General features: G+C 36.9%; 1 protein-coding gene across 1 annotated transcript; it reads right to left on the bottom strand.

Annotated features, from left to right (window-relative positions):
• Positions 1–472: 472 nt before the first annotated feature.
• LOC131434896 (F-actin-capping protein subunit alpha) lies at positions 473–27359 on the bottom strand. Its single transcript, XM_058602143.1, has 3 exons — positions 26967–27359; positions 25395–25963; positions 473–7626 (listed from the first exon to the last, which is right to left on the bottom strand). Exons 2-3 carry the CDS (start codon positions 25639–25641, stop codon positions 7004–7006), a joined length of 870 nt encoding a protein of 289 aa, XP_058458126.1. The 5' UTR covers positions 25642–25963; positions 26967–27359; the 3' UTR covers positions 473–7003.

Raw genomic sequence — 27359 nt, 5'->3', positions numbered from 1 at the left:
GGTGGTTTCGAGAAATCTCGCTTCAACGTTTATATTGAAGCACATAAACGTTGAAGCGAGATTTCGAGATTGAATGGCATAATGCGAGTAAATTCGATGAATAGTATTTCGGCAAATATTCAAACAACAATTTTGAGACTGTATTTCGTTCGAATCGGATTGTTTCGATCGAATACGAAATTTGGCATTCTGTATAGCTCGATCGAGTTCGAGTTTTCCATACAAAAGTATCACTCGATCGGATTACAAAATGCAAATTTTTACATTCTATCGAAATTATCCGATTCGATCGAAATGCAGAATAGGGGTGAACATATCTATCACATCACATCACGGATGTATAGTAGCCTCTCATAAAGTTGCGGATTTCGAATGTGAATAATAGTCAATACGGCAACGAAACGAATATACGGTGTTCTCTGTATCGTAGAAGAAGAAGGGATAGATTCGGATTATATCATGGTTCACTTGCTCGTGAGAACCGCATTTTTATATGAATTTTTTATTTAATTTTCATATATATGTAATAATAATTAAATATACATTATTTTTATTACTTTTTCATTTTAATATAGTTATTTTTTTCTCCTTGCCTGTTTTCATGTTTGAATTACCTCATAATTACTCAACGGTTCATGCATGTGTTGTGTGCTGTCTGGCTGTTTATCGTTTGTTTATTCATTTTTCTAACGTTAACGTTTTGTCGTCTCAGTGTATATGCGTATCTGTCACTATTGTTTTACTCATGTTTTATTATTCATCATGTATCATGCTTTCTTGTTTTCGTTTTTGCGATCGTCATTACTTAATTGTTATCCTGTTGAACGTTCCACGCAGTCAGCTCTTTGTGGAGACATTCGTCAACTCTATCGATCTACTATTTGAACCGCGCCCATTCGCTGGATTCGATTTAATTCTATTGTTTGTGGCGGTACGCGACACGGAGCGGTGCATTTGATACTGTATTTGTTTATGTTTTATTTATGCTACACTGCTCTACAACATTTCAGGGGGACAGGAGCAATAGTTGGTGGTTACGGAAGTATTTATTGGCTCGTTTCTGCAGAATCCGTGCGATCTTGTATCTATCACACAGCATTGCCATTCGTTTTGAATTGAAGTTGGAAATCATACAATGATTTATTTTGACTAAACAAATTGTTTCCACTGGGGACAATGCGAAACGACGTGAACGTGTTGTGAATTGAATGGATCCTCATGTAACTGTACAAAAAAATCTGTAACAATTGTTCGTTTGTTTATTAGAATTTGAATAAAATCAGCATCTTTTTATGCATAGTAACCGATCGACAAATATAACTCAAAAAAGTCTCTCAAAAGTCGAAACTGCAACGGTTTAGGGACCTAACAAGAATTAATGATGAAGTACAACATATCACACTCTAAGTACACTACGGCAAAAATCATCGATGACATGCCACTCGTAGACGTCTTAATATTGAACTACCAATACACATTAGATGGTTGTTAGAAATATCTTCTGAATTCCGAATTTGTTGGATTCGTATATTGCACTGTATGCTGAAGAATAATTTCGGTGCTAGTTGGAAGCTGAATTGGCACTAATTTTCATTCCCGTTTCTGAGGTAGCCTTCCAGAATCATCATGTTTTTTAAGCGTTTCTCGTCTCTTCCGGAATTCCACAAGGCAGTCATTTAGGTTCGTTGATCTTCCTACTTTAATTTAATAATGTGAATTTAATATTTAATTTTACCGCTTGCCGATGATCTCAGAATCTATGTTGAAATCCGAAACAGTGATGATGCTGTAATCCTAAACACTTAAATTGGATTACCGTGCTCAGTTGTTCAAATCTCGAAAAGTGATTTTTTCAGTTAAAAAAACGTTTCATCACAGCAGTAGTTTGGGGTACTGCAGTCAGCAAAAGTTTATTTGTGCTGGTATATCAGTACTCTGAGGTATCTTTTTACGCGGGGATACGCACCGCGTAAAAAAACCGTGCAAAAAAAAAGGCGTAACTTTGGAAATCCGCGTAACTTCGGAAATTCGCGTAAAAAAACCTTCAAACTAATAAAAAAAAAGTTTAATGCTAAATTGCTTAGAAACGCATGAAACGTCCAGATCTGGTGCAATCTCAAAAAACATTTTTTTTGTGAAAATCGACTTTGGGACATACAAAAATTAGGAGACTTCCAGAATCGAAATTTTTTTTTTTGATGCCGAAAAAAACCGCGTAATTTTGGAAATCCGCATAACTTTGGATATCCGCCTAAGAAAACCGCGTAACTTCGGAAATCCGCGTAAAAAGAAACCGTATTAAAAAAACCGCTCTCAAAAGAGATCCCAGTGTTAAAAATTATTAAAATTATTCGGTAGTTCAATACTCGCCAAAAGATACAAGTCGAGTGTGTACATCGACAAATAGAGAACAATGCCCGATGGATCAAAATCAAGCGTCAAGATAGCTGGTAGACATCCGATGCTTTCGTGACGTTAGATTGATTAAAGCAGATCGACGCGCTCTCAAATATGTTGTTCAATATAGTGCTCAAAGGTGCGATACGAAAATCCGGCATGCAGAGAAGCGGAACTATCGTCAATAAGTCTCACGTGCTTCTTGATTTTGCGGACGACATTTATATTATTGGTGTGGATAGTAGAGCTGTGGAAGAGGCCTTTGTGCCCTTCCAGAGAGAGGCAGCGTTAGAATAGGGTTGACAATAAACTCTACCAAGACCAAACGGTGTAGGACCCGAAGAGGGTAATGATGGGGTATGTTACGAGGTTGTTGAATAGTTCATATATCTTGGAACACTAGTGACATGCGATAATTATGTTCGCTGTGAGGTGAAAATGCATGCTACAGCTGCTAATAGGGCTTTCTAAGGACTCAGTAGCCAGCTGAGATCCTGTAGCAGACACGCCCATTTGAAGCTTGTATACTTCTTATAAACCATAATAAATGAATGATATAAATCACAAAGCAAGTATATTTCGGTATTTTTTTGGATATCAAAATCAATCGTACTCAGCGTTAGAGTATTAGAATATGAAACAATTCAAGCATCATTGGTAGAAATAATACATTTTATTTCGGCTACGAATACCCTTTAGAGCTTTAGATAAAAGGTGTACCGTTAAAAATACGCACACACTCAAATTACTCTAATTTTTTATCCATTGTGTAACATTTATTAAAGTTTACGTAAACATAGTTTAATGTGTATTGTTTACACTCTGTGAGTTGATTCCATCAAGAGCGCAAAAGTTTTCCAAATGGTGAAGAAAGAAAGTGGAAAACTTTCGCATGGGTAGTTTGAGAATCTGTCACATCGCGCTATCAGAAAAAGGTTGCAATCTAATAAAAATCGGTAGCTAAAAGCCGTCGATCACAAACGCGGCCTTTAAACAGAAACCGAACACCTCAGTTTGAGATATGGCTAAAAGTTGCATGTGAGCAAGAATTATGTGCAGAATAGAAAAACTAGAGCTAGACTGAACACGTTTAAAGTTCAGAAGTCTTCAAATGAGAAACAGAATTCGGTCGCAAAATGCCATGTCCGGAAGTTGCACAGCCAGAAGTCAACGAAATCAAACGGAGTACAACTTGTTGTTACCGCAAACACCATGAATGAATTAAGAGTTGTGTTTCTAAGCTTTTTTCTCTCCTGAAGGCTTATGACGGTCCGACGATCTTCTGGTGGGTTTGAGCATCATGCTAGTGCATGAAGGACGGGCTAGAGTGGTATGAAGCGAATCTTGTCGTTTTCAAACCGGATGATCTGAACATTGTGTGTGTCCGAGAGTGAAGTTTACTGCAGTAGAGAAATCGTCAATGTGTTCCACATTCAGTTTCAATTGAATTGAATGAAGTTTCACTGCACTGGTCCAATAGAAAACTACTAGGGCACTTTGAAGAAGCACTTTTCAAAAATTACCTAAAGTAGTGAAGAATGTATAAGAAATGTTGTTGAAAGGGGGCACTCTATGAAACGGTTGGATCATTTTCTTTATTTTATTGAACAGAAACAGAACAAATGGCACAGAAAAATTCCTTTTTTATAATATCTGTAGATGTACGTTTGAGAATAAGAAAAAAACAACTTTTGTAAATATAAATAAATTCAAAATGGCAGACATAATGAGTATCTCCCAAGGCTGGTTTTGAAAAGTCGTCTTCTTGTTCCCACTATATCGAATTCCAAACTGTTTGTAGTTGTTTTTATGAAAAATAAAATATTTAAAACAAATTTTTAATGCATTTAAGAGGTGCACACATTTCTCTGTATAACATCTAACAAAATTGGAAAAGGTTCGTGTCGATTGGTTCAGTAATTTAATTTTTGTGCGTCAATCGGCGATTTCGAGAAAGCGCACTTTATAGTACATACGCTTCGAAGAAATGGCATGGCGCGCGAAAATTCAAACAACTATATCTTCAAAAGTATTCGGAATTCGTCTTTAAAACTTTGCAATAATTTGCAATGATGTTCTATATCTATCGATTAAAGCATTAAATTAAAAAAAAAACAATTTTTAAACTTTTCGTTACGTTTCGTCTTAGACTCGTCAGTGCAGAGCAGTTCAAATTGAACTGCTTAGTGCAAACTTAAACAGTTCAAATTGAACCGCTGTCTTTTCTGACGTGCCGAACGAAAACTTCGGCGCAAATTGAAAAGGTTTTTTGCAAATAGCATTAACTTTACGTCTGCTTAGCGGTTCAAATTGAACTGTTTGAGTTTGCACTAAGCAGTTCAATTTGAACTGCTCTGCACTGAGACTATGTAAAGAAAAGTAAAAACGGTTATGTGCCCACCCCTAAATGAAATTGTAAAAGATTGCCCCACTTAATATGCAAAAAAACCGTCGATTATGTGGTCGTGTAAAACTTTATGTGACAGATGTTAAGGCCTGAGGACAGAGGGCGACGTGTTGAGTTTTAAATCGACCACGTGGCTCGCTGAATTCCCTTTGCGCATCGCATTTCTCTTGTACTCTCTCGTATATGGGCAAACTGTACCGGGTTGCCAGCATACATTTTATTGTTTTGATGAGAAGTTTTATCACATTAATCTATCGTATGGGTTGGACATTACATGGATTCCAATGAACAATGAAAAAATATTCAACTTTCACAAAGATTGAATGTATGTGTGTTTGGCAGCCTTGTCGAGCCAATTTTATTTCTCTCTCCTTTTTCAGAATGCTATCAGGAAACCAAAGTGAAAAAAAAATGGCGGATGCATTGAAACTGACTTTGTTTCACAGAAAAATACAAGACTTTTTTTTATCGCGATAACATATATGTTTTTATGTACTAATCGCATCTAAACTAAATTATCTAGATTTTGTCACGGTAGATTTATGATACAAGCCTTCAAAGCCGAGATATTCGATGAACAAGTAGAGGTATGCATTTCCGAGCGTTCCAATTTTCAGCAGTTCTTCAGTCAGAAAAAATACAACATTCATTCTGAAAATTTCACAGAATATTTTCAACTAAATTTCGAAGACATTGTCAGGTGGGTTTTTCTATATTCTGCACCGTTTCCAAGAGAATTTAATTTGAAACGGGAAAATAGCAAAAAACCTACCACTTTACGGTACTGTCCTCAGCCCTTAAGGCCAAAACTCGCGCATTTGGATATAAAGTCGAAATAAATTATTATATGAATGATGCCAAAACTCACATAAATTGTTTCTTTTTACTCTGAAAATTAGATGATAATCGAAACAAAAACTCGAGTTTTGGGAATGCATTTTGAAAGTGCGAATTTTCATTATGATCCTTTTTGCTATCTACAAATGTTAAGCCAAGTCGCAATTTGCCTAGACAGATATCGTATTATAAATACGCTATCTGTATAAAATCGAACTATCGCTAGCCTGTGTGACTGACTGATTTCTACAATTTCAAGAGTAGTCCAATTCGGCATCTAAAATTTACACAAATCTTATCAACGTTTGCGTTAGATCCGCTAGTCCAAAGGCGGCTATGGCGGCTGACTGGCTGGCCGATAAGATAGTGTGCCGATACCTGCACCAATCACAACACATCACGATCGCTGGCCCGAGCCATGACTAAAAGACACACAAAGTACGCTAAGTGTGAACACTTTCGGAATGAAATTGTGCTGTAGGCAGTAGGCGGTAGGATTCTACCGACCGGAAAGAGTAGACCGGAGGGAGAGGAAGGATGAAAAACCCTCCCGACTGCGGGTGTCTGCTAGAACAACACGGAAAAGACTAAGGGAAACTAAGGGACGGGTACCGGCGGTGTACATTAAACTATTGAGCGCATTAACACTTCTTATCAAATTGAATGTCTACCGCTTTTCTACGGTATACTACTAAATTTAAACTATGGATGCAGCTCGCCGGCAGCATACGGCCGACCTGGTATTTGTTCCATCGAGGTTGGTGCGAAACTGGCTAAACTTTATCGAGTAGAAAGAGTTCACTAGTCGGTCAAACGTTGTCGGTGAATTCGAGTTTCCATTTTTTTTGCTACTAAGGAGTGTAGAGTTGATTCTGTTTGCTGTATATAATTGATTTCTTGTTGGTTTGTGTCTATCTGTTCACTAGATTAACATTTTCATTTATCCCTAGAGCGATGCATTTACAGCGATGACAAACTAATCTCTTGCAGAACAATTGGCTTCCTTTCTCATTGTGTATTTCCCTATCGTTTAAAGTGTAAGTCTGCTTTGTTTTGTTTGTTTTTTTTTGTTTCTAGCGTACGTTTATTGTAAAAAGACGATATTTTTGTTTCGAATATTTTTGCGTTTTTTTTTGGAAATAATTGTTAAATTTGTTATAATTTTTCGCTGACTTTCGTTCGTGCCGCACACACGGTTACTCGCTAGACTGGCTAGACCTGTGCATGCCAAAATCACGTTCCCCCTGTTTTTTTATTCATCTTTCGATACGCTATGCAATGATGTACATATGTTTTCGCATAATGTTCATATCGACCTGACCTAGCCCCTCCCACCCATCACGAAACACCCGCGCACACCCTCTACTGCGTTTTCAGTTCCTTACCAATACTATACGACACTATCTTACTCCAGTCGATCTTAGTTCTAGTGACCGGAAGCTGTCTCCGGAGCGCCTTGAAGGTCGTGTCCGACATTGTTTGGTAGTTTTCCGATATTGCTGTCTGGTAGTCGTGCTCGTTTTCCTCAATCAGTCGTATGATCTCCTTGGCGGTGGTAGCTTCGTTCGTAATTACTACCGACTCGCGGCACTCTTTTGACGAGACCAATTGCACATTACCGTCCTCGTAGTAGTGCACCTGCAGTTTGAGCATTCCTTTCAGCTCGGCCGTTCCACCGCCGGTCGCTGGGAAGCTGATCGACCACACCGAACGCCACCGACCGTTCCAGAAGTTTTTCGGCTGGAACTGGTGGTCTTCGATGCACACATTTAACGTTATCTGTCCGTTGCTGGTGCGGCCGTAGGTCGAGCAGGATCCGTTGCGGTAGTGGTTCGCACTGTATGTCAGCGACTCGATGTCTAACATCGCACGCCATTGCTCCGAAATGTGATCACCGTCGTGATTCTGTAGGTCCGAGGCCTCTTTGCGTAGGTGGTCAAACTTGAAGCTCTGTTTCGTCCGAGGGTCAAAATACCGACCACCACCTGAAATATAGAAGGAACAAAAAAACAAAACACTGAAAATGATATCATTTACAGCAAAAGGTTTATTGCGGTGCCGCCGGGTACGGCTGATAACACAGCATGGCAAGGGGTAGTGTCGCTGTGTTTACTTTGCCTTTCTCGGAATTGTGCGGCTTCATTGCAGGTATGAGCGCACGGTGAGTCATGAATTGCAAAACGGTGAGCAATCTTTGCTTACCACTATGAAATCAAAGATATGGTGAATCGCATGAGGATAGTTTGAGGGTGGCAAAAGGTGGCAACGCATAATAGACAGGACGAGAATAATGAGATCAGTGTCTTGTTGTTTAAGAAAGTTAAAGTAAAAGCGCTGGATCAGCAATTTGTGCGGATTGATTTTGTTTTGACTCATGCTGTTCCACATCAGAAACTGGAAACTGATATGTATATGTTTTTTTTTTTGTGATAATGGATTAATTTGAATTAATTGTTGCCTTCAAAATTATTATGTAACCTACACGCAGAAAGCTCAGCGCCACAATCTGTACCGAACGCGTTCGATCAAATAACAACTAACAAGATTCTTATCTCTTGAACGCTAATGCTTAGCTTTTTCCGGTTACTCTGTTGATAATCAAGTGTTATTTTCATCATTTCTATATCGATTCTGGATCAAAACACCGGTTCGCAAGCTTCATTTATTTTTTTTTAATAAATCGCAGCTCAATATTTTATTAGCAAAATAGATTGCAAGTAAATCAAACATTTTTTCAGATCTCGTTTGTTTTACCTTTCTTACATAGAAAGGTTATGTAATCACTCTGAAAACCAACTCAACCGAGGCGCATACCATTCGACTCAGTTCGTCGAAGTCCCAAAATGTCTGTGTGGCAAATATTGTCACTCAATTTTATCCGTTTTTATCGGTTGAACCGATTTTCACAAACTTAGATTCAAATAAAAGGTCTTATGGTTTCATACGTTGCTATTAAATTTCAATTCTATCCGACTTCCGGTTCCGGAATTACTGGGTAATATGTGCAAATCTAAGAGAAAAATGCGCACTCACAACAAGATTTTTACAAGATGCAAATGAAATGGTCTTGAAATTCGTTGAAAAGTCCCTGAAAAGTTGATTCAAATCCGACTTCCGATTTAGGCATTACAGCGCGATAAGTGAAAAATTTTCAATTTCACGAGTGATGATGAAACAAGATGCAAATTTTTATAAAACCTAGTGGTAAACTGATCTTGTTAATTGGTGGATATATAAACCTTATTTTGGGACTACTAGTACCCGGTTTCCACCGTTGAAAACACCGGTAGTAGTTAAGAAAGGCTTCAAAAACGGAACTCCTTCGATTACCCAACAACACACAGTGGGGAAAAATCTGTGAAAACCCGCAAAGAATTCTGTATCAGAACAAATTGGCTCAAATGGCACGTTCCCCTTGATATTTGGAGATTTGTGCCTAACAAACTAAAGCGTTTTTTTTAGTAAAAATGTCCAAGGATTTCAATGGAATGGTGCACAATGGCCGCACGAATCGATATCCTGCTCGTTTTACCCCAAATGTACAGCAGTTTTGGGGTTTCCTATAACATTCGCTCTGTAACTTGAAAAGAAGTCGAGTGCGGTATTCTGGAATAGCCTACTTTCATGTAAAAAAGTCTGGAGAATCGAATGGAAGAACCTACACAGGCCGCACGAAACAATTTTAAGACTATTTTACCCCATTTTATTGTAAATCGGTCTTAAATCATGGTAAAACTCATTGGAAGTTTACTAAATCTAGCTTATCTTATGTAAAAAAGTCTGTAGAATCGAATGCTAGAACTTATACTGGCCGCAAGAAACGTTCTGGTGACTTTTTTACCCCATTGTATTGTAAATCGGTCTTAAATCATGGTAAAATTTATTGGAAGTTTACTAAATCCCGCTTATTTTATGTAAAAAAAGTCTGTAGAACCGAATGAAAGAACCTACACTGGCCGCACGAAATGTTTTGATGACTATTTTACCCCATTTTATTGTAAATCGGTCTTAAATCATGGTAAAACTTATTGGAAGTTTACTAAATCCAGCTTATCTTATGTAAAAAAAGTCTGTAAATTCGAATGCCAGAACTTATACTGGCCGCACGAAACGTTTCGATGACTATTTTACCCCATTTTATTGTAAATCGGTCTTAAATCATGGTAAAACTTATTGGAAGTTTACTAAATCCAGCTTATCTTATGTAAAAAAAAAGTCTGTAGAACCGAATGCTCGTTTTACCCCAAATGTACAGCAGTTTTGGGGTTTCCTATAACATTCGCTCTGTAACTTGAAAAGAAGTCGAGTGCGGTATTCTGGAATAGCCTACTTTCATGTAAAAAAGTCTGGAGAATCGAATGGAAGAACCTACACAGGCCGCACGAAACAATTTTAAGACTATTTTACCCCATTTTATTGTAAATCGGTCTTAAATCATGGTAAAACTCATTGGAAGTTTACTAAATCTAGCTTATCTTATGTAAAAAAGTCTGTAGAATCGAATGCTAGAACCTACACTGGCCGCATGAAACGTTTTGATGACTATTTTACCGAGATTTAAGGAAGATTCACAATAAGATATGAAATGAAATGAAGCAATGGGGTAAAATAGTCACCAGAACGTTTCGTGCGGCCAGTGAAGGTTCTTCCATTCGATTCTCCAGACTTTTTCTACATAATATAAGATAGTTTTCGTATGCTTTCAACGTGGTTCGCTTAAGGCTTAAGGGTGATTTAGATGAAAATTTCACATATTGGAGGAATTGGAATAAAATAGCCAAAACGAGCAGGATGGCGATTCGTGTGGCCATTAAAAACCATTCCATTGAATTTCTTGAATTTTTACCTTTTTTTATAAATATAAAAAATAGGTATAGAATTCGCTCAAACTTTAGAAAAATTTTCCGAGGCCCGGAGGGCCGAATGTTATATACCAATCGATTCAGCTCGACGAACTGAGCAAATGTCCGTGTGTGTGTGTGTGTGTGTGTGTGTGTGTGTGTGTGTGTGTGTGTGTGTGTGTGTGTGTGTATGTGTGTGTGTTATCAACTAAGAGGTCGAGATCTCAGAGATGGCTGGACCGATTTTGATCAAACTAGTCGCAAATGAAAGGTCTCCCCGTCACCCAAAACGCTATTGAATGGTTTTAAGATTGGATGTTTACTTTTTGAGTTATACGAAGTTTTATGTCAAAATTTTCAGTTTTTTGACAGTATCTGTCACAATTGACCTTGAAAACAGAATATATTTTAAAACTTATATTCCACACGGTAATACCTATCCAACAAGCCATAGATTGTTAAAATCCGTCGATTTTTAACGGATATATCGAAATTTTTGTGTAAGCGACTTTTTCCCCTATTCCAGCAGTAGAAGTTTTGAGCGCTGTCTGGCAAAGAAATGCTTGGGAGCAACATCAAACACGATTTTTTATACTGTCACATACATTTCTTTCTAAGTACCCCAAAGACTGTGTACAGCATGATATTTTGCCTTGGACCGATTTTAGCACGGTTCGTTTTTGGCAACATAATTTTCGAGTATGACATAAATAAACTAGATGATGGCAGCATTTTCGAGTTGAGAACAATTCCATAATTATATTGATTTGAACTACTTACAGCAACAAATGCTGGAAGAACATAACACCTATATACCATTCGAATCAGTTCGTCGAGATCAGCAAATGCGTGTGTGACAAATAGTTTCACTCAATTTTCTCGGAGATGACTCAACCGGTTTCTACAAACTCAGATTTATATGAAAAGCCGAATGCTCCCAAACAAGGTTTCTGAAATACGTTTGGTTCCGACCTCTGGTTCCGGAGCAACAGGAGGACATGTGAAACGAAATTAAAATTGTGTAACTCATTTTTCTCGTGAATGGCAGAACTGTTTTGAGATTCAAATGAAGTCTAAGAATTATCTAAGATTCAAATGAAAAGTCTTTAGATTCTATAAGACATCTTGCTTTTCAGTCAGATCCAACTTCCGGTTTCGGGGATACAGGGTGATTAGTATAAAAATGTCTATTTCACACAAATTAATCAGGTTTATCGGGTTTGCAGATTTGGATAGTCGATAACCAAATAAACTTATTTCATTTTTAATTGTATTCAGTTTTCGTTTCGGAAAATATGGCAATTTTTTCGTCATACGGCCATACGAATCGGTTTGGGATATGCTGGTTCCTGAATACCGGCTCTGGAAGTACCTTAAATTACCGTAAACTCTAAAGTGGAAATTACTTCGACATATCATGGAATGTTTAATCGATTGTTACACTTTTAGATTCAAATTCGATCCGATTTTCAGTTTCGACATTACAGAATAATGAGTGATTAAAATCGCAAATTGCCACTTAAAACGACGGACATTAGAATAATGTCATGAAAACTGAAACACCGAAGAATATTCATGCAAAAAACACATGCGGATTGATAAAAAAAAGGTATCATCTCACTGCTAGATGAATTAAGCACGTTTTTTACATAAGAAACACTCTTGTTTTTTTGCCTTTTTCCATGATTCCCGATTTCTTTGCGGGTTTCCTGGGTTTTTTTCCCACTGTGCAACGGGTAAAACTGATTTTCACAAATCATGATTCAAATTGAAGCTATCATCGTCTTAAAAGATACTGTGCAATTTCATCCAGATCCGACTTTTGGTTTGCAAACGATGCAAAACCGCTACGTGCTGGTACGGAAGAAGAAAATACCACAGCTTTTCGAACGAAGCACACAATGTGCTTTGTTCAATTTCATATAACGTGCAGGGTTGCCTCATTTAAATCTATATTTTCCACGAGAAAAATCTGTAAATCGGTTTCGAGGAATCAAAATTCTGTATTGACACTGTATATGAAAATAATAAATTAAAGCGCATGAAATGGAAACGTCATTGAATAGAATCTGAAAATGACAGCTACTTTTGTTTAAGTCATTTAGTGCGACGACGCGAAATTTAAAAAAATTCTCATAAACTTGACTTGACATAACTGTTCGCATATGAAAAAAGTTATGTTAGTTTATACCGAAAGAAAGTTTATAACTTTATTCCAGCTTGAACATAAAATTTCTTTACAGAATCTTTTAGTGATATTTTTGAAAATATGGGAAAGGAACACGAAAAAAGGTATTATATTTATGGCACTCGTCTTCTGTTTCGGTGCGTCGCACAGTGGTCCAAAACTGGAAAAAGACGGTCAAAAGTCTTTACTGACTTTCACTGATTTTGAAGAGCTAACGGATTTTGATATTAAAGCTTCTCTTCGTCAAGATTGTGTTCAAGTTTTGTATGCAAGCAGTGATTTTTATAGCGTTAAGTTTCTCTACTACTCTGCGATTTCGGTTGAAGCGATAAACTTCTTCTTATTATCAATAGAGTTCATCCTATATAAAATAAAAATTAATCTTACGCAGGCGAAACGTCATAACATTGAATTTCATCCGAGCTTGCATGACACAAGATCAGAGCATACCAATTAAAGCTTCAAATCGTTTTATGGCACTTTTTGTCTTGCTGTCTAGCAACAACCTACCTCTAGCATACTACGCGTAGGACTGAAACGTTAGCTATAATTTTGCTTCTATTTATAGATTCATGTGCTTCCAACATTTTCGCTTTTGCATCGATTGACCAATCAGAGCGCTGCTTTCCCTTTGATATATCGCTTACCCCTTCAAAACCGTCGTCTATGGCAGGGAAATCCGATATGCCGGAGAATTCTAGCAGACAAAATAGGGCACTGCTCTCTACTAATTAAAATTTCAATCATTTTTTTTTAAATAACCATTGGAATATGAGTTAAAATTAAATTATTAAGATTTAAATCGGGTGTTCAGCCACAAGTGGTGACTTTTCAGCCCTATTATATATATGATTTGGTTGTTACCATGAGGACATTATTTGCTTCCGCAATTCTGAGATTTTTGTGTAGGGAAATTTCTAAACCTACTTGTATTTTGTAATGAGGAAAAGTAACTTATATACTAACTTACTAACTAATAAAGAGAGCGAATCGATTCAATTGAAGATTGCATCGATTATTGTCGGAATTTGCTTATAATATTATGTGACATTACATTTAATTGTTCGCCGGTGCATTGGAGTGGCAAATATGCTCCAGCGATGAAATAAATTCCATGAATGGTTTCAACTTCGATTCCCAAGCTTTCAATAACTTTAGTATTGAAAGAAGGTTATATTCGATGTTTAATTTGCCGTTGGACAAAAATGGCAACTCCACCACCCATTCCAGTAAAACTAAATCGATGAACCACATAATGTGGATTACTTTTCAATTTGATTTTGGTTGAGAAAATTATAAAATTCATCTTCACTCGATTTCAAAGATTGAGCATTCCAATTTAAAATATTCAAATAATTATTTAACATCACTGTTAAATTTTAAATTCATTATACAGGGTCCGGCACTTGAAGTGTAACCAATTAAAAAGGCCATAAATTCCGTTTGGAAAATTACTTTTACTTGATTCAAAGTACAAAATGTGTAAAAATAATACAAAATTCAGAATCAATTCACTTTTGCTCGATATGACCACCTTTTTCCTTGACTATGGCCTTGAGACGGTCAAAAAACGAATCGCAAGCTGCCCGAATGTGACTTGCAGGTATTTTGGCCCACTCGCGGACAATAACTTTTTTCAGCGCCTCGAGACTGGTGTATCTTTTAGTTCGGACTTTGCTCTCCAAAATGGCCCAAAGAGAATAATCCATTGGATTCGCATCTGGTGAATTCGAGAGCCATTGTGTGGACGTGATGAAGTTTGGAACGTTGTTTTTCAGCCATTCTTGGTTCACTCGAGCTCTGTGAGACGGTGCCGAGTCCTGCTGAAACGTCCATGGTCTGCCACCGAAATGTTTGTCTGCCCACGGCTTCAAAGCAACCTCCAGAATACTTTCCCGATAATATGTCGCATTTACCTTGACGCCAGGCTCGATGAAAACGATTGGAGAGCGCCCATCTGCGGTTACAGCGGCCCAAACCATTATCTGTTGCGGGTGCTGCCTCCTGGTGGCCAATCGATGACTCAAATTCTCGTATGAACGGTCGGTCAAGTAAACCCTATCGTTTTGAGTGTTTACGAATTGCTCAATTGGAAAAATTTTCTCGTCAGAAAATACAATGTTCGGAAATTGACCGCTTTCGGCCAAACGAAGCAACTCCTTCGCTCTCTCAAGTCAAGATTTTTTTTTCGCGTTCACTTTTGGCAAAATGCTTTCTTGCGCTTGTAAACAATACAACTCCGAACTGTCATTTAGCAAATTTCTAGAGAGCTGATGCCCGTGCGTCAGCTGCGCGAGCGGTCTGAAGTTGGTTACACTTCGAGTGCCGGACCCTGTAATATTATTGGCGAATTGCCATCCGATTTGAAATACTTCAAAAAGTGATGAAGTCGAATTCATTCGGATGATCATTTGAAAAAGTTGATCTTGTAAGTAGATCATTTTATTTTCAGTTATATCGCCTAAATCAACTTCATTTAAAGAAGCGAATGGCATTTAAGGAATATTGGTAGGTAGACTGCCATCTCTTTCCTCATGTGCACCTCGTGCACTGCACAATCGGACAAACTGGAGGAATTAACTGCATCCCTATCCACATTCAATCATTTGTAAGATTCTCTATTTTTGCGATGAAAGTAGTTCGGATGGTACCGAATATAAAATAATGAGCGATGTTGTACCCAGCAGTCCCCCAATTTCAAGTATCTCTTGTCGCTGTTTTAGTGTGTATTCCGTGCACATGAGCTACAGCACAGATTTAAGAAGAGAAGCAATTACTCTGTACAGCAATGAGATTTGTTGTTCTCTCTGTCACGTTTGGCTCTGTGAGAACTTGTATGCACACCTTCAAGAGAGGCTTCAATGGCTTATGCTTATGAGAATTGAAAAAAATTGCTGTCTCAACTGCAACGTCGAAGCAGTTTTATTGATGAAGTTATTGACTAATTTCGTCGACGTGTAGAGCGCTGAATTCTTGTATTGTTTCGATTATTTTGTTATATAGTGTTATTGATATACAATAATTTTAATAAAAAAAATCCCATCCAAAAGAATATCGTTATTTCAGTGTATTGAAAAACAAAATCGAATATCCTTTCATCAATCGTTAGTTTGCACTTACAACCAAGGATGGTTTTCATCGTGTCAAAGAACGCTCACTAGCAACTCTTCACACGATTCAATCAGTGCCATCAAAGAGAGACGGATATCATCAACAAAAAATCTGCATGGTTCATTTAACATAGAATAGACACCAGTGCGAAAGCGAATTTCTCTGATCTGTTTGAGAATCAAAGTTTAGCTCGCTGCTGTGGGGATTCTCTCTGAAGCAACAAACGTAGTGGATAATTGCGATAGAATCATTTTACTATTGCCGCTTATTCTAACTATGTGCATATAACCTTTGTATACGTTGTGTCTATGAAAATGTCTGTGAATGCTCCAAACAAGGGTTTTGAAATATTGCAAGTATGAAAATCATCAAGTCGAATAATCGATTCGATTTTCTGCGATAATTATCAACTTGCGATTTTCTCTTGGTAAATTCCACACAGCACCAATCATTATCAGAATGCATTTTTTTTAAGGGCCGTGAAATACGCAGAGTATGAAGTGGAGCGAAGAAATGTAGAAAAATTCTCTCGCGGTTCATGCATTGAGAGACTCGAGTTCTTGTAGCATCTTCTACCGAATGGAAAATGTTGTATACAATATAGATAAATATCGAGCAGCTTGAGTCAAATTTTCGGCAATTCCCAACACTGCTTACAACAAACTGTTACATCATTATACCACATAACCAGTGCACAACCCGTGAATTTTGTCACGAGACGCCACTGTATATGTTAGTCAACACATATACATATAACCTCATGTTAGTTAATTATAAATACTAATGGATCATAGTGCTAGTGTGTAATATTCACAAATCTATTACAAATTAATCGGAGTTTCTTTTACAAACCAACAAAAACGTGTGGTTAGTCCACTGCGCTTAATCACTGAAAATATTCCTGGCTTCTAACATATATGTCGATTTTGCCTGTTATGCTCTGTGCGACGATTCGTTCAACTCAAGCGGTTAAAATTTTGCGCTCATTTTTTGGGACTACATTTCACCTTCAAGCTAAATTTGTAAACTTTGCCTTCTCGGAGAAAAGTTTAGGCACAAATTTTCATAGTCTCATAGCAACTCGATTTTCATAGAAATTGAATAATCTTTCTATATGAGAAACGCAGAAAAGATCTATTGTTGTTACGATTTGAAATTACCCACCAAACCCGAAATAAAGTAATGAAATAGATAAAGCGATATATTTAAATATTTTTGTTTTAGGTATATAAACCCTTCCTACGTTCAATAAAAAAAACAGGGTGTAGAATTCTTTAGCAGCATTTACAAAAAACAACTCATTTTCGGTTCTACTAACTCCTGTCAGTGATAAGCGATATCTGCCAAGCTTACTGATTACAGATACAAACTGTATACAATCTTCGGCACTCCCACATGGCAAACACCACGTTAACCAAACTGATAGAGTACCGATAAAAGCCGAGATCCGGTACGATGGATTGGTTACAGCGCAAACTACACAACCGATCCGTATCTGTCCACATGTTGGCGGCCGTTTAGGCTTTGCTAGAGAGAGCTTTCGTTTTTCTTGGTAAAAATCATACCATTCTGGTTGAAGTCGGAGTATTCACTTCATCACAACACACGTCGACGTCGCATAGACGTCACCACCGTCGACGCCACCGTTCCTAGGGGCTCATACATATAAACAGTGTTATTGCCTTTTATGGTATCGTCGTTGAGGCGGTTGTCGAGGCGCGCAAATTGAAACCACTCCTCCCTTCACCCCCCATTTCTTCCCGTGCCGCGACTATCCCACGGCTTCACATTGTTGTGCTTCGGTGACAGACCGCTCGTTCGCCTTCGCCACACATTCGAAGCACAATAGGAGGAGAGACTGATAAACGTCGAAGTGCAACTGAATGATAGAAGAAACAAAGAAAGAAACAAAAATCAAAAGTCAGTCAGCTGCTGCGTGCTGGCAGCTTACATGCGTTCACTCACAATGATAACAAACAAACGAGATGCGGTGCGGGTTTTTGAACTGATTCGAGTTTCAAAAGCAATTCATAATAAAATATTAAAACGGTGTTGAAAGGCGTTATTACATGAACACAGTGGATTATACTTTACACCATCTTTCCAGAGCATTTGAGCGGGTTTGATTTCTAATTCCAATCTAAACTTGTCATCCAAGAGAAATGACGCCCAATGATGACACGAACTGGTATTTTCGAGTCCAAGGTTCTATTTATCGAATCATTTGTTTTACGCATTCTCAATTTCGCTGCTATTACTGGAATGCAGTTGACCCCGATGCTTCAATAGAATTGATTACGTTGCCCAGTGCACACACAATGTCCCTTCGTTTTATCTTACGGCAAATACGTTGTAATCTTTATATACATTGTTATCAAGCTCGGATCGTGTGTTCAGCAACTGTGGTTAAGATATGGCTTGGACACGCGACTCTACTGAATATTTATATAAATTGTTTTGTCACAGTTTTACTACGAGCGAAAGAAACTGCTCTGAAATGTATTGATAATAATAATCGTATCCAGTGCCTAGTATCCAAAGTTGCATAGAGCAGAACATGGAAAAATACGATGAGCATTCGAAATTGTCTTCAATTTTGGTGGCACCAGTGATTTCGACATACGCTACCGGTCAAAAGTTTGGGTCCACTTTACAATGTTCAGGAAACGTAAAAAAATCCATGGCTTTTTTCTGTTTTGGCTCTTTCTTTGTAACGTTCTCATAACTTTTTAGAAACATTGCAATTTAGAAGCAATTTTTCGCGTTGAGTAACCTCCTTCATGTAGTGCCATAATGACTGCCCGTGTCTCTACATGCTATGCTAAGCTATGCTTTTCGATTCATTTCTCTACTAATTAAACATGAAATATATAGTTTTATTAACATTAACTTACGTCGATTCACATAAAAAAATTATTATTTTGAATGCGAAATATGTTCTACTCAAAAAGGTGGGCAAGAAAAAAAAATTTAACGAACAATTGTAAATATGGTTCTTGAAGTGAGTTTTTGCAACACAAGGATGTAGCGCGTAATAGATACTAGACGCATCGATAGATTACAACAAGTCAAAACACGTTTATACTCGATCTACGTGCTTGACAAAATCCACTGAGTAGACGACGTAATTAAATCGTAATTAAAAATAATTAAGCAAATGGACCGAAACTTTTGACTGGTAGTGTAACTTCGTAATAAACAAACTGTATTGATGCTTTTGTGAATAGTTATACAATCAACTAGGGTTGATCCAATAGAAAGTTTATTATGCGAGGATAATACGCATTATTTAGTTTCAGTATCGGAACACATACGCTGTAGGTGCTCTTTCCTATGCGTGGGAAGCTTGCTTGATGTGTGTACGTTTCCACTTACGGTAGAAATATTGAAACGACCTCGCAAAAAAACCTTTGGAAATCCGCTTAGAAAAAACACAACTAAAGATTTTTTTATGTTAAATGTCTTAGAAATACTCTAAGGTCTCTTTTTACACGGGGGTTACGTACCGTGTTAAAAAAATCTGTGTAAAATAAAATCGTGTTAATTGCGGAAACCGTGCAAAAATAAAACCGCGTGGAAAATTTGACGAAATAATCCCAAAAAACCGTAGATTTGAGTGTTAGTTTGTTCTGTTTTTGATAAAATGTAACTGTTTTCTCACAATAAAAAACGGAAATCTAAAAACCAACCTGAGGTTACGAGATGGTCTAGTCATACTTGATAAAATACATTGGATGACAAATTAAAATTAGAACACTCAGGAAACACGTTGTACGATAAGCAAAATAATCTAAATGGCTCATGCCTTATGTTTAATGAATTCGGTTTTCAAAAGAACGATAATACGTACAATTTAGAACGTTCGACTAAAGAAGTACTAATAATACCAGCCATAAACACTTTCACTTTCAGCTTGAGAATAAGTTCTTTTCAATTCCGAAGGTGCAACGTGTAATAAACACTAACGATCTTAACAGTCATTCTTAACTAAACTGAGTGGGGAGACATGGGTATTGGATAAAGATCTATGCAGGCAGCGACAGATGTGTCATGATGAAGCAACTCATTTCATCGGCGTAAATCATAATACTACTAGAGTTATATTATTCAAATGGGTATAAAATACTGTACTGCTCGATATGATGAAAAGTTGAAGAGATTAGTAAATCCGACTATTTCTTCAACGCTACGAAATTCTCGATAATATCAATGACGATGCTGACATCATACACCACAACTGAGCGAAAGAGACGTTGTCGTGTAATTTACAACAGGGACTGAAGATCTGAAGACTGATTAATCATTTTATGGAACGACAGTTAATGATCACGTGAATTATTGAGTGAATGATTTTAGTTACCTTTTAAACTTTGAATTAGCTCTCTTAATCGTTTTCTTACAGACAACCTGTTCCTTTTTTAAAATTTTTCTCAAAAAACAAATGACAGTGCTTTTCAAACTCTCATCAGAAACCGTGTTAATTGCGAAACCCGCGTAAATAAAAACCGTGTTAATTCCGGAATCCGTGTAAAAAAAGACCTTGCAAAAAATACCGTGTAAAAAGAGACCTTAGTGTACATGAAACGCTCAGCTCTGGTGTAATCTCAGAAAAAAATTTTGAAAAAATTTACTAATTTTAGATTTCTGAAAAGGAATTTTTCGTTGATGCCAAATGTTTGGAAATGCATGAAACGTCGAGATCTGTAAATAAAAAAAAATTTTAATCGAAAATGTCAGAGAGTTGACTTATACCGTTTTTCATTGAAAAACACTGGTGGTGTGGATTGCTCTAATTTTACACTTTCGAGCATTTCTAAGACAAAACAAGAAAACCGGATAAATTGGAAAACTCGCCTAAAAAAACGCGTAACTTCGGAAATCTGCGTGAAAAAATCACGTAACTTCGAAAATTCGGATTGAAACAAAAAAAAACAGGCGTAACTTCGGAAATTTGTGTAAAAAGACCTCAGTGTATTGCATATTGTCGAGTAGATGTTTGTGTTTAAAAACCGGGGTATAATAATTTTAGAACGGCTAAATGAAAAAATCGTTTACAAAAATTTACAAAACTCGTTTAGGTTTCACTATCTTTACGTTTCGTCTTAGATTCGTCAATGCATAACAGTTTATGTTGAATTGTTATGCCAACCTGTAGTTCAACAAAGAAAAAGCGTTACGCTTTGTTTTCTCGAATGCAAAAACCGAATGAAAACGAAGCCGATTGTTCCGAAATAAACGTACTTATCCGGTTCTAGCATTCGAAGTGCCGATTGTCACAATGAAACGCAGTGTGGATCTAGACGCCCGTATTAAACAAGCAAAATGATCAGTTTTTAAGCGGTTTATGCATTCAAGTTTTTTTTGTCCGGTTCTTGCAAAAAATATGTTTTTAAACGCCTTTTTGTAAAGAAAAATCCGAGTCCAGGTTTTGCACTTCATTGTCATGTAGAAAGGTTATGCAATAACTGTGAAAACCGACTTTTGAACAGAGGTCCCGAGTTCCGAGTATTATATACCATTCGACTCAGTTCATCGAGATAGCAAAATGTCTGAATACTATCCGATAGTACACTTATAAAAATTTCTTTGATCCAACTTCCGGTTCCGAAATTACAGAGGGAAATTGTTAAACATTTTAGGTAGTTAATTAAGGTGATGAAGCAAAACCCGTGAAAAATATTGAAAAAATTCTCTTTCTGAGCGGTTAGTGGAATAAACAAAAAAAAAACGTTTGAATAAAATAAATTTAATTTCACTCTTTTATATTAAAAAAATGCTTTACTACTTCGCCACTAATGTTACGAAATATCAATAGACACATATACTAGTACACTGAAGTCTTTTTTTATGCGAGTTTACGTACCGCATAAAAAAACCGCATAACTCTGAAAATTCGCATAAAAAAACAGCATAACTCTGAAAATTCGCATAAAAAAACCGCATAAAAAAGACCCTAGTGTATTTCGGTATGCTATTTGTGAGGTTCATCAGTGTATCAGTTCTAAGTCTGTTACCACCTATTCCCTGTTTCACCTACAATAGTGGAACTCACATCGTTTTCTCAGAAATGGATTCCATTTTTTGTTTTAATTATAGAGGGGTTTTAACACCTTATGGTCATACACCAGAAAATCTTTCTGAACATATGTGCGTGGTTGGGAATCGAACCCAGGTGGGCTGCGTGAAAGGCATCGACTATCCACGCCATACCCGTCCCCTAGATGTCCCCATTTCAGGAATCAAAACAATATTTTGAAGAACATAACAGTGTTATATATGCAAATATGAGAAAGGAATTATTACACCACTAGGCATATTATGGAAGGTTCTTATCCGGTAATTTTTTACGCGTATATACATAGTTTTAAGTTAGGTACGTTTTCAGTAATGTTCGATTATCTCACAAAATGAATATATTCAAGAAATTGCATTTTTGAGGGACAAAATTTTAAGATTCTGAAAAGTTTTCAAACAAGAAAAAGAAACCAGAGATTCCAATAATTGATAATGCTAAACAACATAAAATTAATTTCAAAACTAACAACACCGGCGAATAATCAAGCAAAAAATACATGCGGATTGATAAAAAAACTTACCATCTCACTGCTAGGTGGATTAGGGCACGTTTTTATCAAAAGAAATATCTTGACGTTCCTCGTCCGAAAATGATATGATCACTTGTTTGCTTAGTACAACTTCAACTGGTAATATTATTCTAATAAAAACGTTTGGTTTATAGGGCAAGGTGGGGTAAAAAAAGCCACGAAAAGCCATTTCGAACCCACATTTGAACAAATTGAAATAACATCCACCCGATTGGTAACGTAAATTGTTGTCCGTAAAACTCATCGTTTGTTTCTAATTTCGATTTCGCATATATATTCTAATTTTTTTTACAGCGTTCTTCAGTTATGAATTTATACGGTGGTGTAAAACTGCGTAAATCAAACGTGGGAGAACCAGATAAGTGGTTTTTAAGCAAAAAATTGGGCACAATACGAATATCTATTCGTTTTAATCCTCCTAGTAGTGTAATGATGCCTTTGACGCATGTTATTTCAAATAACCTTAAATCTATTGTGACGCATCCGAGAATCTGCTGCGCATCTGCCGGTGTCGGTTTTCATTCTCTTGACCACGTGTATGAAATCGAACGCAGCACGCTGTGTGCTTCGATCGTGGAGGCGGTGTAGTGTTTTCTTCTTCCGTACCAGCGCATATACGTAACGGTGCGCTTTCTATGAAGGTTTGAAATGTTCTCATAACCCTGTAATATTGGTACCGGAAGTCGGATCGAGATGAAATTCAGGAATTCCGTATGGAATCATAAGACCTTTCATTTGAAACTAATTTTCGAATATTTAGTTTGTGAATAATATTCCCAGTACTTCCTGAACCAGAAGCCGGGAAGTAATATAGATTTTATCCTGTAATTCTGGAACCGGAAGTCGGATCCGGATGAAATTTTGGAGTTTTGTATATCTGAGAAAAGTGACGAAGTAATTTGAAACTTTCAATTTACACTAGTCACCCTATAATCCCGGATCCGACCAAATAAAGTTGAAAAAAAAACTGCGTGCGACTACAATACCTTTCACACACATCCAGACATTTTGCGTACTCGACGAACTCATAGATTTATAGATTGATTTGCTAATATTTTCAAAAACGTAGTGTCTACAATGCGGCAAACACAAAAGTGTCTTTTTACCCCATCTTACCATATGTCAATATTATCACTGTGCACAACCTAAACACTTGCAAAGATTGTCTTTGGAAGCTTACAATTTCTTAGACGATATTGAGATATTTTCCGTGATGAAAAACGAAACCAGTAGTCGAAACATCGGGCAGTAAAACAGCTGTTCTTATTCAAGAGAGTCAAATGCTTCAAAATAATACAATGCATTAACGGTTGTTTTGTCTCCTTTAAAAATTGAGTGAATTCTGATGATCATAAATCAGTCTAGATAGATCAATCAAGAAAAAATGCGACAAATCCTGAAGTAGGAAAAATGGATACCGATAGACAATCTAAAAACATCACGGGTGAAGAAAAATTGATGCCTGGTGAGGTCGGCTTATCAACGGTAAAGCCAAATCCCTTTGGCAGTAAGACAGTAAGGCAGTGTTTGATGGAACGAGTGTGGTGTGGTGACGAAACGGTTAACAAGAATCGCTATCAACAACAAATTATTAGTTTGAACAAATGCGTTGATCAAAAACCGGTCGGAATAGGCTTAAAAACATGACAAAGCTATATTGCAACACGATCACGTGCCGTCTATCATTACCTGGTGAAGGATATAATAAAAGAACATTTTTGAGAAATAGTATCGCACCCGCTGTATTCTCAAGAATTCGCCCCATCCGACTACTACACAAACAGAGCAGCTGAAAAGTAAAAAAACGACTCGTCGTGCCTTTGACTCGGGGAAAAAAGTGATATTTGGGATAGTAAACATAAACATAAACACTTCAAATAGAATAAAAATCTCGTTCGGACGAACATTATATTTTGCTCTCGTAGGAACAAAACACGAAAAAACCTAATTTATCAATGACGAATCATACTCCCGAAAGCCGAGATTTTCGAATTTTCTAAACAGAAAGACAGTTTTTGTGAATTTTCTAAAAAAATTTTGCTTATATCCAATTTTCCCTATTACAAGACTTTATATAGAAATAAGCTTCAAGCAATTTTTTTCACCTAACTCGTGGTTTTATTCTAAATCCACACACATATTGCAATTTTTTTTTCAACGCAGACTGTAATTCATCCCAAAATTTCTGGAAATTTAACTTTTCCAATTCTCGTTCATTGAGTCCAGAAGAAATAGAATTAAAAAAACTCACTTTCAAGGATCACATTGAAGGAATCCAGGCAAAGTGTAATAAGTGACACAGACTCACAAATATAGAAGCATTAGATGTAATGTCACATAATATTATAAGCAAATTCCGACAAAAATCGATGCAATCTTCAATTGAATCGATTCGCTCTCTGTATTAGTTAGTAAGTTAGTATATAAGTTCCTTTTCCCCATTACCCAATACAAGTAGGTTTAGAATTTTCCCTACACAAAAATCTCAGAATTCCGGAAGCAAATGATGTCCTCATGGTAATAACAAAATCGTATATATAATAGGGCTGAAAAGTCACCACTTGTGGCTGAACACCCAATTTAAATCTTAATAATTTAATTTTAACTCATATTCCAATAAATAGTTAAAAAAAAAAGAAAGAACAAATTTTGATTTTTTCAATCGAAGTGTAAAATTGATGCGATAAGAACGTTCTTCGTATTTAATTACAGAAACTTCATTCGCAAGAAAGATTCGTGCAACATTATTGACCACACCAACTTAATTCATGATAACAAGAGATGCACGATTTGTCGCGCCCGAAATAAAACCTTACTCTACTGATTTTTATTTCTGCAAATCAACAAACACACGACAGTGGACACAGAATAGAAAGCAATCTATAAATAAAATCCAATCTCGGTGAGTTAAACCGATCGACAGACATTGTTTGCTTGCTACTATTGTCCAACAGGACGGTTTTAAGGGCAATCTAGAGAAAGAACCGAATAATTCAACTTTTACTTACCCAGATCGTTGAACTCTGTGACGAGCACGGCAAGCTCGGAACCCTCTAGTATTACTGGTGTGAGCTGATCCTTATTGTACTGGGCACATGCGGAGCTCGCACCTTCCTTGAGCAGCCGGTCGTCGTTCAGTAATTCCCGAACATCGTTAAACACCTCGTTAAACTCTCCTGGCGGTGCGTGCAGGATGAAATCGTTCACGATACGGATCTTCTCCTGATCACTTATCACATCATCTATATCTGCCATTTTTTCGGATTGTGCTGTGTTGCGATCCGTACCGGAAAAAAGCACACTATCGTAGTTGCCTTTCTAAAAAAAGTATCTGTTCTAAACGTCGTACCGTTCAAGGTGATGGAATATTTTTCAGAAAAACAAAATATTCAACCTTGCCTAGCGAGTATTTTCCTAGTTTTCTACAACTATTACCTTTTATGTTATCGCACAACACTCACTACACTCTTTAGGTTTTTCTGTTTGACACTTGTACGAATTTCTTTCGGCTGCTTTTTCTGACACTTTCAGTGAGAGTTGCTGATGTGTTCACTCAACGGTCAGGGTTGACAGAGAACTGAAAAACAAGTAGATTTGTAATTGATAGCTGATTTACTATGAATCGAAGTAAATAAAAAAAATGTAAACTGGAGGCATAAAATAAATAAATGTAGTGTCTCCGTATGGTTGGAAATCTAATTTCAATAGTTTTATGTTATAGGGACAATAGCAATTATTCCTAGTTCAAAAATATATAAATAAACGATTGTCATTTAAAAACAGGAGTTGCATTTTATGTCTTTTTTGCTCAGTATGTAACAATATTTTTGCGTTTTTGTGATAGCGGCCGATAAGCACCCTTCTAACTTCCACTTTTGAAAGAAAAAGAAAACTATTCACTACGGGTTTTTATAAAGACTTAATTTCAGTGAGTACCGAATCTCTAGGAATTCCTCTTCAAATTGAATCTTAATACACTGAGGTCTTTTTTTTTATGGGGTTTTTTTACGCGACTTTTTTATGCGAATTTTCAGAGTTATGCGGTTTTTTTTATGCGAAGTTTCAGAGTTATGCGGTTTTTTTTATGCGAATTTTCAGAGTTATGCGGTTTGCCCTTCTGCGGTCTTTTTTTATGCGAAGTTTCAGAGTTATGCGGTTTTTTTTATGCGAATTTTCAGAGTTATGCGGTTTTTTTTATGCGAATTTTCAGAGTTATGCGGTTTTTTTTATGCGGTACGTAAATTCGCATAAAAAAGACTTCAGTGTATTTAGTTTATTATCCGTCATCACAAAAAATGCGAGCTTTGCTCTGAAAGTTTTATATTAGGCATTTTGTTTTCAAAATAAAGCACAGCACAAACGTATGTATGGAGTGTCAAACTTAATGGTTAAAAACTTAAACTTCGCTAACTTAATGCTGATGATGATTTGAATCAGTATCAGATTTCATTTTATGACATGAGCCAACGTACTGAACATATCTTAATTCCAGGTAATTCAAAAAATGATAGATATTGAATCTAACCATATCCCAAATATGTTGTCATACTGGCACCATTGCTTACTCTCTAACAACTCACCGAGTGAATGAACCTTTGTCGCACTTCTGGTCAGCTATAAATCTAGTACTGCTGTCTTGCGATGAGTAATTTCGTCTCCTCTTTGTTTTCCACACCGCTTCAACTCTTCTTCTTTAATATTCCAACAAGAAAATTCCACTTTTGGAGTAGCACTTTTTCGATTCAAAGGCAAAATCTAGCACGCCCAACACCCGTGTCAAACTAAACTAAAATTATGCACAATAAACAACAATCTCAACTTTGAGCTCTGTATTCTGTTCGAACGGTTCACACACGCCCGACCGACTCAAAAAACACGCACTTCGGGAGAAATAAAACGGGCTCGGTCGCTAGATAAACGAAACCAATCGTGCGAGGAAAACGCGAATCCACTGCTGCTGTGTGCTTTTTCGC

The sequence above is a fragment of the Malaya genurostris genome, chromosome 3, assembly GCF_030247185.1.
Source record: "Malaya genurostris strain Urasoe2022 chromosome 3, Malgen_1.1, whole genome shotgun sequence".
In the NCBI taxonomy this organism is placed as follows: Eukaryota; Metazoa; Arthropoda; class Insecta; order Diptera; family Culicidae; genus Malaya; species Malaya genurostris.
Note: the sequence above shows the minus strand (reverse complement) of the source record. Positions and strands in the feature narration are given on the sequence as shown.

Excerpts from the sequence above, each read along its gene's own strand:
- LOC131434896 (XM_058602143.1), bottom strand. The coding sequence starts at position 25,641 with ATGGCAGATATAGATGATGTGATAAGTGATCAGGAGAAGATCCGTATC. Across the intron at positions 7,627-25,394 it reads CACAGAGTTCAACGATCTGG|GTGGTGGTCGGTATTTTGAC; the intron begins GTAAGTAAAAGT and ends TCTATATTTCAG.